This window comes from Hippocampus bargibanti, linkage group LG10, assembly GCF_051943395.1.
Source record: "Hippocampus bargibanti isolate YZ-2025 linkage group LG10, ASM5194339v1, whole genome shotgun sequence".
NCBI classification, from domain to species: domain Eukaryota; kingdom Metazoa; phylum Chordata; class Actinopteri; order Syngnathiformes; family Syngnathidae; genus Hippocampus; species Hippocampus bargibanti.
In genome coordinates this window covers 13,226,870-13,242,179 of record NC_142743.1, presented here as the reverse complement: position 1 = coordinate 13,242,179, position 15,310 = coordinate 13,226,870, and the positions used below count along the sequence as shown (strand labels likewise).

At 39.7% G+C, this 15,310-nt stretch overlaps 1 protein-coding gene across 7 annotated transcripts in view; it reads left to right on the top strand.

Annotated features, from left to right (window-relative positions):
- Positions 1–15,310, top strand: part of lrba (LPS-responsive vesicle trafficking, beach and anchor containing) — a 181,035-nt gene that overhangs the window by 69,324 nt on the left and 96,401 nt on the right. For all 7 annotated transcript variants that reach the window (XM_089006279.1, XM_089006285.1, XM_089006284.1 and 4 more), the window contains exon 36: positions 2,982–3,148. In XM_089006279.1, coding sequence (XP_088862405.1) covers positions 2,982–3,148 — 167 coding nt within the window. The remainder of the gene's footprint in view (positions 1–2,981; positions 3,149–15,310) is intronic.

The following is a 15,310-nucleotide window of genomic DNA, read 5'->3' as shown; positions in this document are numbered from 1 at the left end:
AACATTCGAGTTAAGAACAATGGTACACAGGAACATTTTTGTAGTAACATATGTAGTATTCTCTCCAGTTGCACATGTATATATCTTTATAGAGCATATATTTAATTAAATGTTTATTTTTCAGTACAAACAATACAGGTTGCTTATACAAGCCTTAAACATACATTCCATACAAAATATAGTACTGAAGCAACTTACGAACAAATTCACCTTACGAACAATCGTTCGGAATGTGTCTTGTTCGTAAATTGGGGAGCGTCTGTACGCTCGGGGTTGGACAACTGACAGCGCACGCGGCTCTGGATATCTGATCTTAAAACTCGAGAAATGTAACCTTGAACTGTCTTTTTTAAGCGTGACTTGCCCTCTCGGTTAATATTTTCTGCCATGATGTGTTTTTTTGGGGAGGTGATCCCTGTTCTTTCCACCTCACAGTCACTTCCCGGACTCCCCCCTCCTCCACCTTCTTGAAACTACATCCAGTTATTTATTTGACCGCTGCAGGAATTGCGGGAGACGCGAATCTGCGTAATTGACACGATTAACGCCAAGTCTTATGCTTTGGTCTTTGCCGAGGTTCTGTCTACTCGGGGTAAGCCTAGCCTGTGAAGGTGCTGCCCGCTATTAGTGTCGCCAGTCATCACCGCAAAGTCACACTCGGTTTTGGTAAATGCCAGAAGGCGCGTTTAGCGTCCAAGCGCCAGATGCTGTTTGTTATTATTCTTCCGATGAATTGATGGTATTTGTTGGTGGGGGTCGACATGCCGGAGAACTTGCTAATTTATGTGGACTGAGGTGAATTTACACGGGTAGTAAAAATATGCTCACAACACCACTTTCACGGCTTGGCAAGAAATTGGGTGGACACGTCAAGCGTGAAAAAACGTCTCAAGGACCCACCCAGGCTTGAAATCAAAGTCAGCTATTTTGGCTCGAAGAAAACATTTTGAACCAGATTTCAAGGGGCAAAACAGCCTTGAAAGTTGGAGAAATTTTGCTATGGTACCAGTATCCTCAGTCGACATGAACTTGGGTGGCCATGTTTCTCTTATCTCATTCACTACCATTCCCGAATTTATTCAGGAATTGAAAATATGACGTGGAGCGCCATTCCCAAATTTGTTCGAGTTTTTGTTTTTCTTGCTGGGACTGCCGATAAAGAGCTGGTCCGCCTTTGGCAATGGACTTTCTCCCTTGAGTCACTAATAATGTTATTTTATATATATATATACACACACACATTTCCCAATTGTGGGACGAATAATTGATTATATTATACTGAGTTTATTTATATTTTATTCTATTTTTTATTATTATAAAATATTGGGAATTTCTCCCTTCAGACACTTATAATTTTGTTATTTTATAGTTTTATTTATATTTATTATAAGAAAATAGGGAATTTCCCCATTGTGTTATCTTCTGACAGTGTTGCGCAATGAAATAAAAAAGGCGGTTACTTAACTTCTAACCGCATCCTTATTGTTTTTTGCCCTCCCAGCCACCATCTTGTGGCCTAGATTCCAAATGTTTACTCCCCCCCCCCCACCGCTGTACTCCCTTTGCTCATCATGCTCGCTCAGAGGGTCAAGACCCACTCTGATACAGCACAAAAAGACATAGATTGATAATTAAGGCGCTTACACCCACAGAAAAAAAAGAACCTCCTAATGTGATTTATATCTATGGATCTTCTGTCAGATATGAAGAGGAAGCAATTTATGAAGTGAACTTTTGGGGAATGCCTTTTTAACCGTCCACCATGCATCACTGTCTCTTTAGACTCATTTTCTTACAGGAATACGTGAAAAGTCAACTGGCTCCTTGCTTTTGAGCCGCTTTCCCAACAGAAAAAGCATTGCTTCAAAGGCTCACTCCCGATAACATATTCCGACAGAGAAAAATGTCCCGGGTATGGTGTGATTGGTTGTGCCGCAGGGCACAAATGGCCATGTGTCCACTGTTATTAATCAACACGACACCAGGACTGAAATGACCAACCCTACTCTCTTTTGTCACTCACTGTAACTTACTGCATTTATTTTTTCTCGAGAAATTACGGTCGGTCTTAACAAAAAAAATCTTGAATAGTACCAGAAAACGGCTACGACAGATAAAAACATTCATGGTATCCAAGTAGGATGATTTTTAAACTTGACGACTAGTGTAGAAAATGTTGAAATCTGCTTTTGTGCTTCTTCTTGGGGCGTGTTTACCCACTTTGTGCAGTCCTGTGGGTGGTAGAAGAATTACATATTTCTACATGTGATGATCACGCATTCGCTGCCATTCCCGAATTTGTTTGTTTGTTTGTTAATTTTTTTTGCAGGGGGCGATAAAGCGCTGGTCAGACCTCTGGCAATGTTTTTCCCTTCCACGAGGGGGCAGCATTTGGCCTTTTTCCATGTTAGTGCTTTGTTCCAGCTTCAGCTGTTGTTAAAGCACTATATAAATCAATACGTATGTATTGTATTTTGTATAGCCGCCCCCATTTGAAGCTTAGATAACTCCAGAGCCATACAACTTAGGAATTAACTTTTTTTCTGATGAAAGAAGAGAGTCTTGGGTTTCTTACGCTGCATTGAATGTTTATGTAGTTCTAAAAGTCAATATTTTGCAGGTCCTGCAATTTGAGTGGCAATGACAAAAACCCTGGCACTGTAGTAGACACATTTTTGCACATTGTCTGTCAGTGAATGAGTCAATAATAATAATACATTTTATTTGAAAGCCCTTTTCATCACACTCAAAGGCACTTTACAAGAGCTTAAAATGCAGAACTAAAAAAAACTAATTTGCCAAAAAAACGGCATATTTGATGTTCATGATGATGATTTTTTTCTTGTTTTTATTGCATTAGCTGTCAAAGGTGATTGGGCAAGTGAAAAGATGTTATCTGAATCTTGAATGTAGAAAGATAAAATTGTGTCAACGCCATAAATTGTTTCACATTTTCACCCCTTCCCATTTGTTTCTTCAAGTCGAACTGCGCCCAGTACTCGGCGGAAAAGCGCGACGAGGAGAAACTGTGCGACCACCTGATCCGTGCCGCCAAATACCGAGATCACGTGACGTCCACACAGCTCATCCAGAAGATCGTCAACATCCTCACCGACAAACACGGAGCCTGGGGAGCCTCCTCTGACAGGTAATGCTCAACAAAAAATGTCAAACGTACCAAAAACACCTCCAAATAGGACAATTCGTGATATTACAAATCCAAAACTATATAGAATGCACTAATATATAACCCAATGTTTTCTCAATACAATATTTACATGAATATCAATTTGATTTTTTTTTCTTATAACTTGTATGTCTACATTTCTCTCCTTCCTCCTCCTTTTCTTTTGTACCATTTTTCCAAATGCAAGCTGGTATTGTGCACCTGAAAGTCTCCCATTACAGACCTTGGCGCTCCTATTGATGCTTTTCCTAATGGCCGCCGATGGGCGTGCCGAGCCATTGGCGCAGGGGGCCTCGCAGCGCCGCTGCTCTTTTCATAAATCACAATCAAGTCTGGTGCTGTTACGTCAATATTTTTTTGGTCAATTACCGTGAAGGTCAGGCGGCGCGGATTTCGCACTGGGTGCGGCGGCGAACGATGCTGGGTTTATTTCTGCTGCAGAGAAAATTGGGAAAAATACAATAAAAATACCTGCAGGTCTAGTGGGCGATGTTTTATATACCCCCAAAAAGTGTATTTAGAAATACACCAAAAGTTGAAAAAATTGACAGCATTATAAAATATATAATTAAATATAAATATAAATATTATAATTAAAAAATTATGTCATAATATAAAAAATAATATAATGTAAAAAAAAATATAAAAATAAGATTAAAAACATCGTAATATAAATAAAATTTTAATAAGTACAGTACTGCCAGACGTGCAAAAATGTGTCCACTCCACTGCCAGCGTTTTTGTCATTGTCACTCAAATTTCAGGACCCGCATAATATTGCGTTTTAGGACAACATAAACATTCAGTGCAGTGTTAGAAACCTTAGACTCTCGACTTTCATTAAAACATAAAGAGTTAATTCCTAAGTTATATGCGTCTGGAGTTATATGAGCTTGAAATGGGGGTGGCTGCACTAAAGGCAAATGCTGCCCCATCATGGAAGGGAAAAAACAATGCCAAAGGTCTGACCAGCGCTTTATCGGGACACCCCCCAAAGAAAAAACAAAACCTGAACATATTTGGGAAAGGCGCTCCATCATATTTTCAATTCCCAAATAAATTCGGAAATGGCAGCAAATGAGATTAAAAAAAATATTTCCATTCCCGAATAAATTTGGAAATGGCAGTAAATGAGTTTTAAAAAAACTGCGATTGGGTGGCAAGCGGTTCAGGGTGACCATCCGAAGACAGCTGGGATGGGGTCTATCACCCCCGTTATATATATATATATATATATATATATATATATATATATATATATATATATATATATATATATATATATATATATATATATATATATATATATATATGTGTGTGTGTGTGTGTGTGTGTGTGTGTGTGTGTGTGTGCGTGTGCGTGTGTGTGTGTGTATAAATAAAATATAGTCCCCCAAAGTTTCCTTTCTAGAAATCGTTGCCCAATGAAAACATGATCTCCCGTCCGGCTGCTGGGAATTGTTGCCGCCGTCTAATATCACCGTGACCCGCTTGAACGCAATTTGTGTCTTAATATCTCACTTCCCGGCAGCCACGGCCTCCAGAGGAAATAGGCATTATGTGAGTTGCCTCCCCCCTCCTTTCATCTTTATGTTTGTTTGGCATCCGTTGAGGATTCCTGCCTGCAGCATCCGTCGTTTTTTTTTGCGCCCTCCTCGTCTGTCACGTCCCGCAATCAGGACATCTCCCGCAAAAAGCGGACGGATTGGGACTCTCCGTCCATCCGTACACGTCCGCCTGTCCTATTTTCTGGAATGAAAGTCAATATCATGCGGGCGTAGGCTCTGACGCAGTCTGTCCGTGTTGTGTATATTCGCGTCGGGTTTCTTGTTTATGATCAAGTCGCTCAGCATGATGGAAGATGCCGTCTTACAGTCTCTTGGGGAAACACTTTACCCTTTTTTCAGAATCATCTTTATTGCCAAGCATGTAGAACACACAAAGAATTTGTTCCCGGTCGAACACGCTGCACGAGTATCATCATCAAAATTCATCAAAATTGCAGAGGCACTATACAGTTCCATTTGGGCTACTGTTCAAAGAGTTAATGGCTTTGAGGAAGAAGCTGTTTAAATGTCTGCTGGATTTGGTGCGCATGGATCGGTAGCGCCTGCCTGAGGGGAGTAGCTGGAAAAGGTGGTGGGCAGGGTGCGGAGGATCCTTATTTACCTTCCTCATCCACATTGCGTTTTTATACGATGACAAATCTAGTGTGCATTCAGGATTGTTATAGCTTGCCAGGGGGCACTACAGTGCATCATCACATCATTTTGTTTTCATGGTCGAGTATTGGTATTCAGCCCCAAAGTCAGCCATTTGAGTTTGGGGCAGCCATTTTACAATAGAAAAGTATGACATGTAGGGCCATTCCTGAATTTGTTCGGGTTTTGGTTTTCATGCTTAGGTGCCGATAAAGCACTGGCCAGACCTCTGGCAATGTTTTTCCCTTCCAGGAAGAGGCAGCATTTGTCCATGTTAGCACTTTGTTCCAGCTTCAGCTGTTGTTGAAGCGCTATATAAATCAATATGTATATACTGTATATATTGTTTGGCGGCCCGGTAGTCAAGTGGTTAGCACACCGACTTCACAGTGCAGAGGTCGTCGGTTTGCGTCCCGGTCCGTCCTCCCTGTGTGGAGTTTGCATGTTCTCCCCGGGCCCGCGTGGGTTTTCTCCGGGTCCTCCGGTTTCCTCCCACATTCCAAAAACATGCATGGGAGGCAGATTGAACACTCCAAATTCTCCCTAGGTGTGAGTGTATGAGTGACTGTTGTTTGTCTTTGTATGCCCTGCGATTGGCTGGCAACCAATTCAGGGTGTCCCCCGCTGAGACAGCTGAAATAGGCTCCAGCACCCCCCGCGACCCTAATGAGGAATAAGCGGTACAGAAAATGGATGGATGGATGTATATATTGTAATATTTAATAATATTGTAATGTATTTTGTACTGCTGCCCCCATTTCAAGCTCAGATCACTCCAGACCCATATAACATAAGAATTAACTCTTTTTTTTCCTGATGCAAGAAGAGTGTCGAAGGTTTCTTACACTGATCTAAATGCTTATGTCGTCCTGTAACTCAATATTCTGCGGGCTCTGCAATTTGAATGACAATGACAAAAACCCAAAAACCATCATCTGGTCGTAAATGGCACTCCTTGAGGCTCCAATCTTAAAAACTGTGCCGACCACCAAACATTTTTTATGGCATGATACAATACAATACATCCTAATTTATATCACGCTTTCACAACAGCTGCAGCTTTACCAAAGCGCTTCACATAATAGTCAACACAAAGCAAAATAATAAACACAACAAGAACATAAAAACATGAACTGCAATCTTAATGACTTTCCCCACTCTATGATGTTTGAGACACTATTACATGAAACAGTTCTAGATGGAGGAGAGGATGAAGCCTCCTTTGCACCAGTGGATCATAGACGTCATGGTGGAATGTGCATGTCTGCTACAAGCTAAGTTTTGAAAGCAAACATGAAGCTGTAGCAATCCGATGACAAAAAGAGATTGTCTCAAATGAATTTGAATTCCGAGCAAAAGAGGAATTGTTGCGTAGGGTAGAGAAGCGGCAGTAAGCGGCCAAATAGAGACGATGAAAATGTTATCTCTTCGTCGAACCGTTTCGACATTCAGCGGGGATTCCGAGGGATTCTGCCATATGGGTGACATAAACCGATACGGTTGGAATATAAAATGTAATTGTTTTAATGAGCAATTTCATTTTATGATACACAATTTCTCCCGAACAAGTCTAAGAAAATGCCCCGGGGCAACCCATCTCTGTTATTTATTTATTTATTGCCACATCAGCATACCCTTTTCATTCAGGCTTTATTCTGAGGCTCTTCACCCCCCCCCCCCCCCACCCCCTTCTCTTTTTCCTCTCCCTCATACGAGCAGCTCATTTTCTGCAGCAGAGGCGCTCTAATGGACACCCTTAGGCTAGAGGCTTCCCAGCCGTAGGGACATCCATCTTTTTGGCTTGTCACACTCCCGCCCGGCGAAAAATCTTTGTGATGTGCACTCCAATTTTTCCTCGCTAAATCAAATCTTCCGCCCCTTCAAAAAAAAAAAAAAAAGGAATGCGCCGCCGAGGAAATCGATACGGGCAAAATTTAAACAGTACGGCCTGTATTGATTGCGGGATGGGAAACTTACAGCTTTGTAACCTCTCGCGCTGGACAGTTAGCTGACCTGTAATGGGCAAACGATTGATATTCGTATGACTGTTTTGTGCCGTGTCATTTTTGAAAGATGGTGCGAGAACACACTCAAATCGACTGAGAACATACGACAAAAGCCAGTGGCATTTTTTATACAGTGATACCTTGGCTTATGAACTTAATTAGTTCCCAGACAGAGTGTGTAAGGTGAAAAAATAATAGAGAACCATTAAAATGAGAATAATCTGTTTCCAGGTCCCCATAAAACATAATTTTCTACTTTCAAATTTTCTAAGCCTTAAAACTACACAAAATATACCTAGAATTATGAAGTAATTTTCGACAAATTTAACTCATTCATTGGCAGACGATGTACAAATGTGTCCACTTCAGTGCCAGGGTTTTTGTCATTTTCACTCAAATTGCAGGACTCACAAAAGATTGAGTTTTAGGACTACATAAACATTCAATGCAGCGTAAAAAACCTTTGACTCTCTTCTTTCGTCAAGAAAAAAAGTTTGTGTAGCTTATTTGGTTCTAGAGTTATCTGCAGTGAAAGTGGGGGCAGCTGTATAAAAGTCAAATGCTGCCCCCTCGTGGGAGGGAAAAACATTGCCAGAGATCTGATCGGAGCTTGATCCGCACCCCCTCTCTGCTTTATTTAACCACAACACACAATGTTACATTATGTAATTTACGACTCAGTTGTTGTTTTTCCAAATGTTTATATCCCGATAAATACATTTTTTATCTCCGTGTATCTATAAATATTTTGAATAGAAAAATTACACAACAATGAACAGAATAAATATCCAGTGGAAAAATATGAACATACACTCTCGATTAATGAGGTGAAATGAATGTGCTTTTTTTTTGCACATCACCTTGAATTTCGCTGTTGAATTTATCTTAAAGCGATTAGTCGTGCCTGCTGAAGAATGATGACAAAATGGAAAAGTGACTATTGTTCCTGAATTAGCAAAGCAACCAAAACTCACAGGTCAAAATAACAATTAAAAACATAATTTGCGAGATCATACTCTACGATGGTCATAGCTAATATAATTTTGCGCTCGTTTTGACGATTGACTGCGTAAACAAATTTGAGAAAAGACTTTGCTATCTTTACACTTTCTTCCATCGAAATGTGCGTGCGAGAAGCCTCAGCAGCTTTTGATGAATCTCCCCTGGGAGGCTTCTCCCTTCCAGCCCTAAATCACAATTATGATACATAATTGTTAACGTATCGCACGCGTTCCAGCCAAGGCCTGCGCTATGTCTACGTCGCCCCTTCTGCAAATTTTTATTTATTTTGTATGCTACCGGCACAGGGCTGAAAAAGGAAGTAGGACTTCGGCACGTCAATGGGAATTATCAGCGTTTCGTGTACATGCGTCCATGGAAACACGTATGGGCAGGAAGACAAAGGGGGTGGCTGGGGTGGGAGAGGTGTCAAAGATCCAACTCCAGTGAAGATAAAGACATCCTTTCCTGTTCTTGCGGCGTACGTCGGCCAGCGTGCAAATGCATACCTGTCAACCAGCCGGATTTTGCCGTATTATTATTATGCCATTTTTAGATGTGCATGGCATAGTTTGTACGGGAAACGCAAACATTGTTCAATCTAATTATGAGATATTTTCTAGAACATTTTCGTCATTAAATATAAGCAGTCATGTTAATAATGATAACAAATATCGCTTCTCGTAAAAAGCTAAGTCCACCACCGAGAAAAATCTCGAGAAGAAACAAAAGTTCAGAGAAGACAAGTTCCGCTCAAGTGGAATTTTATTTTGAAATCAGTTAAATTCAATCAGTTCAAATCAATCAGTTAAAAAAAAATCGATTCAATCAGTTAAAAAAGCCACATATGCTGTGCAAAAAAGAACATACTTGAGTATTGCTAGAAATATGTTGCAACTTCTTATAAGTATTCATGTTTACATGAGAAATTTGGATAATCAAATTGCGCAATGAAATATGACACATGCGTATGTTTTTTTTTTCTCGTAAGGAAAAATTTAGCTGTTAGTAAGGTCACACTAACCGTTTGGCACATGTGCGTGCCAAACGGTCATTTGCTGACTGAAAAAAAGTCAGCTTGTAAACAAACAAATGTTCCCAAAATGTATCGGGTCCCATTTTTAATCATGTGGGACAGCGTCATCCATTGTCAATTACGTTACATGTTTATGAGGAAAAGCATTCAAAGCAGATGTTTGTCATAAAAGTCAAATCAAATAATATCCCAGTTACCACACAGACGCAATTTCCCAAAGGAAATACTAGAAATAAAAATCAAGTTTGGGAAACCTAACAAGAACTTTTGTTACAACCTTGAAAGTTGTACTCGAAGGTTATGCGGATTGCTGGGCTTTGGGCTTTACTTTATTATCCTGATTTTGGGAATAGGGTGCCTCCCCCCAACTCGTAATTGCCAAACCGCTTGCTGCCTGCCAATGACGGGTATAGACGTAATACTGGTTTGAGACCACAACCCCTATGAAGATTTGTCCATTTTTGAAGTTTTTTTTGCTATTTTTCCTTCTTGCAAAGAGGACAGGGACACAAGAAATAATAGTGGTGGGATTATTAAGTAAAGTATTAGCTATATAGCTATATATTAGCTAGCTGGCTAGGGGCGCAAGAAATCATACTGGTGGGATTATAATGTAAAGTATTAGCTATATACTGTAGCTATCGATCTATCTATCTATTAGCTATCTATTAGCTAGCTATCTAGCTTTCTATCTATTGTAGTTACTTCCGGGTTGAATGAACGCTGGCGCGTGTAGCGGCCGCTGCTCACCCTCAGAAAATCTTTTCTTGTGACTCTTTTTTTTTTCTTGTGAATCTTGTGACTGTAAAGTGACCTTAAGAATTTTGAAAGGCGCTTATAAAGGAAATGCATTATTATTATTATTATTATTATTATTAAGATAGATTTAAACTTTTTTTTTATTTTTTAAACTAAACAAAATAACAGATTTGTTTGGAATCCAAAACCCCTGCCTTCAAAATGATGTTGCGATGTACTGAGCTTGAAGTCATCTTTCCAACGAAACACAATACAATTAAATCATTGAAAACATAAATAAATGATCAGAATAGGTTTTTTTGGGGCCAAGGGGTTGAATAAAACACTTTTGGAAATCTTATTTCGCTAATATTAAAAACAATAAAGTTCAACACCGAAGCTGTTCTACCGAGGCTTCTTTACGTCTCCACATTTTTTTTTTCTCAGCAGTAGCAGGAAGTGCTGCATTCCCAAGATAAAGGCCATTTTTGGAGGAGGGTGGGGTTAAAATAAATGACCTGCTGGCTCCCGGGCGTAATTACAGCTGCGGTTAAGGGTACCAATCTATCAGAAGGGGGAAGAGGAGGTGGTGAAGGTGTTAGTCAAAGGAGATAGCCTTTGACTAACTACTAGCCCCTGACAATCGATACGCGCCACATATTGCACCTGGCGACAAAATCAGGTGGGGGCCATAGGGTGTTTTTTTTCCATTCAGATATTGATCAACCCAGCCTTTTATCGTGACCTTGGCCATCTACTTTCTTCAGAGTATATGACACTCATAAATCTGAGAGTTGCAGATCCAAGTCCAGCCAAGAGCAGCCATCTTTCGTCACAAGCCCCTCCCCCTAACCGCCAGACATTCCGTAGCTGTTAAGCAGACCACGTTGAACAAGAAACATTTTCTCCGTTTTTTTGGCATCATTGGCCGTTCTTGTAAACGAGTCCCGTATTGATTCCAGTTTTAAACGACGTTAGGGCGTATGGTGTGGAGCAATGTTATCAACTCGCGCGGCTAGCAAGAAAAAAATATCAAGGAATATTTTACAAGAAAGGATACCAACGGGGCAACTTTTATGACACGACCGTTATGCAGAAGCATTTGCACGCACAGCATGCGATAACCCGATGACGGTGGCGCTTTTTATCCACTTCGGACCGCTCGACACGTAGCTTAAAACTACTTGAGCGGCCCAAATTTCTCGACGCCATCTAAAAATATGTCCATGCTCTATGATGTATTTATCTATATATTTACCTGTATATTTATATATATATATCTACCCGTTTATTTATTTTTTTATTTTTTTATTTGTTTATTTGTTTATTTAACCATTATTTATGTATTTCTTTGTGTTTTTATTTGTGTATTTATGCACGTGTTTGTTTATTTACCCATTTATTTATGTATTTACGTATTCATTTATTATTTTCTTTCTTTATGTGTCCATTTATTTATTTATTTATTTATTTATTTATTTATTTATCATTTATCCATTATTTTGTGTTTGGGAGTCTTTTACTGAGCGAGTTGCTTGTTCTGTAGCCACAAAGGGACATATGTCTTCTTGAGTCAAGTGCTTCAGGAGCGTCCATGTCAGAATTTCAATTAAAAAAGGTAATACAATTAAATACATTTTAAATAAATAAAACAATTAAAAAAGATAGAAAATGAATTAAATTTGAAATAATTAATGCAATAAAAAATATAGAAATGTAAACTCATATTTATATATATAATATGCATTTATTCATATTTATTATTTGGAGTGATCAAAACTTTCAAATCATTAAAAGAAACCAACGAATATCGTCGGCGCCATGCTCGGAGAAATGTAAAGAAGCGCACGTCATTACCAAGTAGCCATTGAACTTCACCTTCATTCCAAAACGCTCGAGCATACATTTACATCTGCTAGACAGCTTTTCTGCCGTGTTAACATATTAACTAACATATGGACATCCTCAGCCGTCAATATGCTCCACGTGAGCGTTGCTGCAGTTCCCCTGTACATCCCCCCCTAGTCCCCCACACCCCCTCAGACCACTGCACTGTATACACAGTGGAGGTAAATGTTAGCGTTTGCGGTTATATTGTAAGACATATCCACGAGCTTGCTCGCACTGTCGGATTCAAATCTGTCAGATGGCATCAGACATATCCGTTTTGTCCCAAAACTGAAATCTGCTGAAGGCTGATGGCCCAACGAGATCCATGACCAGAACAGGAGGCGGGGCTAACTTAGAACAGGAGGCAGGGCTAGCTTACATTTCTTCGGAATATTTCTTTATGACGGATTGTGGCAAATGCTCATTGTGGTCACCGCTCAGCGACAGGTCCCGTTTGTGTTTAGATTTGTTGAAAAGCAGAATACAAATTATTTAAATGGTTATAATAGACGACGTGAATGATATTCGGGTGGGGGTTTCATCAGTTTACGATGGGAGTTCCATACTGATGGCAGAAGTCAGAATGCAAGATTATTCTTATTTATTTTTAACACGACGAACCCACCTCCACTTTTTTTAAAATGTTTTTTATTCATTTCTTGGATTTTTTTAAAGCATGATCTTCACAAAATTGGGTGGATATGTCAATCACAAATGGATGTCAAAAAAGTTTGAAGGGTCAAACGCAAAAGGAAGTCGGCCATTTAATTTTAGATCGGGTCTTCTGTTACTCCCTAACAATTAACACAGCAATGTCATCCTCAATCAGCGAATTCATAGTGCGCACAACAAATTAATGAAGAACTAGCTTTCAATGTTGACGTTAAAAAAATGACTGTTATTGTGTTTTACATAGGACAATTTGCAATTTTGATTCGAACTTTAGTGACTATCATGGAATTTCACAAGTTTTATTTGCTTTCCTGGGCCGAATAAAACGATGTGGGGGATCATACTTGGCCCCCGGGCCTCGACTTTGACACCTGTATTCTAAACAATACAGCAGCATGCATTATGATCGCTTTTATGTTTCTCGTTTGTTTCCCCGTCTAACCTTGAGCCTCTTTGCAATTTTTTAATATATTTTTTTTGTCTTTCCCAAGTGAGACGGACACGCAGCGCTGCGCCGTCAGATTTGTCACCGCCGCTCAAGAGCATCTCTGAAAGCTGGAGGTCAGGGGCATTATTAAAATGGGCCAGTAATGACAGAATTATGCAACCTGGGTTCGCCGGATGCACCTCATTACTCGGTGGAGGCGCTGATAAATGGCCATAACGGTCTCTTGTCAAAAAAAACACGGGCAGGGGAAGAAAAAAAATGCCACGCACTTCAGCTTCAAATAATTGTCACCCCTTAAAAAATAGCATTTTTGTACCGATACTATAATTATTTTTTCAGATACGATGTTTTTGCCAACCCCAATCACGATTTACGGCATATTTTAATCATCCGTGGTGTCATTTTTAATTTTTTTAACGGAGTGTAATTGCTGCTAATTATTGAGGTGCGCATAAAGCTGCATATAATTAGGCCTCAATTTGCATCCTGTGATATCATGGCGAGGTACTGGCACCTTTTGCGTCCCCACCTTTGGGAGCGCTTTGATCTGCGCTAGCTACTTGGCTGTAACATCACAGCGTCTTTTCGTGTTTTTTTTAGGGTGGGGGGGGGTTGCTGCTGGTTACACTGTGTGTCGAGAAATCGTAAAAAAAAAAAAAAAAAAAAGGTTAAATCATTGATGAGGCCCTTTTCACACAATTACAGTGAGACCTCAACTTACGAACTTAATTGGTTCCCAGACAGAGTGTGTAAGGCGAAAAGTGTGTATCTCAAAAAAAAAATCCCATAGGAAACCATTAAAATGGGAATAATCCATTCCCGGGTTTCCATAAAATATACTTTTCAACTAAATAAGCCTTAAAACTACAAACAACATACCTTATTCTATGTATAATAAATGTACTATTGTATTGTAATGAAAGCATTGTATCATAAAGTCACTTTATTTACATTTGTGATTGATGGCTTGATGGAATGGCGTTGGAGGTCGAAGGTCAAAGGGAATTGCTGTTTGGAAAGAGAGGCGCATTACATGACGACTGTAGTTAAATGAATAAACTGTGCTGTAAAATATAGTTTTATTTACCTTTTTAATGGTCGTTGATGGCTTATGGAAGGAGAGTCACCTTCCATAAGGACTGTTGGTAATTTAACCTCTGGTGCTGTTCGGTCGTGTGCTTCCGCCGAAGATCCCTCCGCCAGCCGTGGTGGGTGTGTATTATGAAAATAGTTATTATTATAAGGTTAAATTTTCATAAATTTGACGTTTGTAAGACAAAAAGTTTGTAAGTTGAGGTCTCACTGTATTGAAACAAAGTTAACTCATTCACCGGCATTCCCGAATTTGTTCGGGTTTTGTTTTTTTCTTGTTCGAGTTTGTTTTTCTTGTGGGGCGTGCCGATAAAGAGCTGGTCACACCTCTGGCAATTTTTTACCCTTCCACGAGGGGGCAGGATTTGCATTTTGTCCATGTTAGCGCTTTGTTACAGCTTCAGCTGTTGTTCAAGCCCTATATAAACCAATATGTATGTCTTGCATTGTATTTTAGACAGCCACCTTCATTTCAAGCTCATACAACTCCAGACCCATATAATTAACTTTTTTTTCTGGTGAAAGAAGAGAGTCGAAGGTTTCTTATGCTGAATTGAATGTTTATGTCATCCTAAAACTCGATATTCTGTAAGTCCTGCAAATTGAGTGAAAATGACAACAAAACCCTGGCACTGGACTGAACACATTTTTGCACATCATCTCTGACAGTGGACGAGTTAAGAACCGATTTTGGAAGCCGATGTCGTGTTTCTTTGACCTGAACGTTACCTCATCTCCCAACCATTAGCCAAGGTGAATTAACATCCAAACATGTAAATGGTCTCTTTTAAAGCGGCATGGTGGAAAAAAAAATCACCCGGCTGGGACTTAATCACAGCAAACAATCTTGTGCGCAATGGTTCTTTGCTTTTTTTTTTTTTTTTTTAATTTGAGTCTAGTGACGACTCACTAGACTCGCCGGGCTCTTTGTCAAAAGAACATGGCAGTCAGTGATCGCCCCCGCATGACAAATCCTCAATCTCGCTATTTCTGCCCAACATGCGCTTTATGCAAATGCACCCCCCCCCCCTAAAAAAATGAA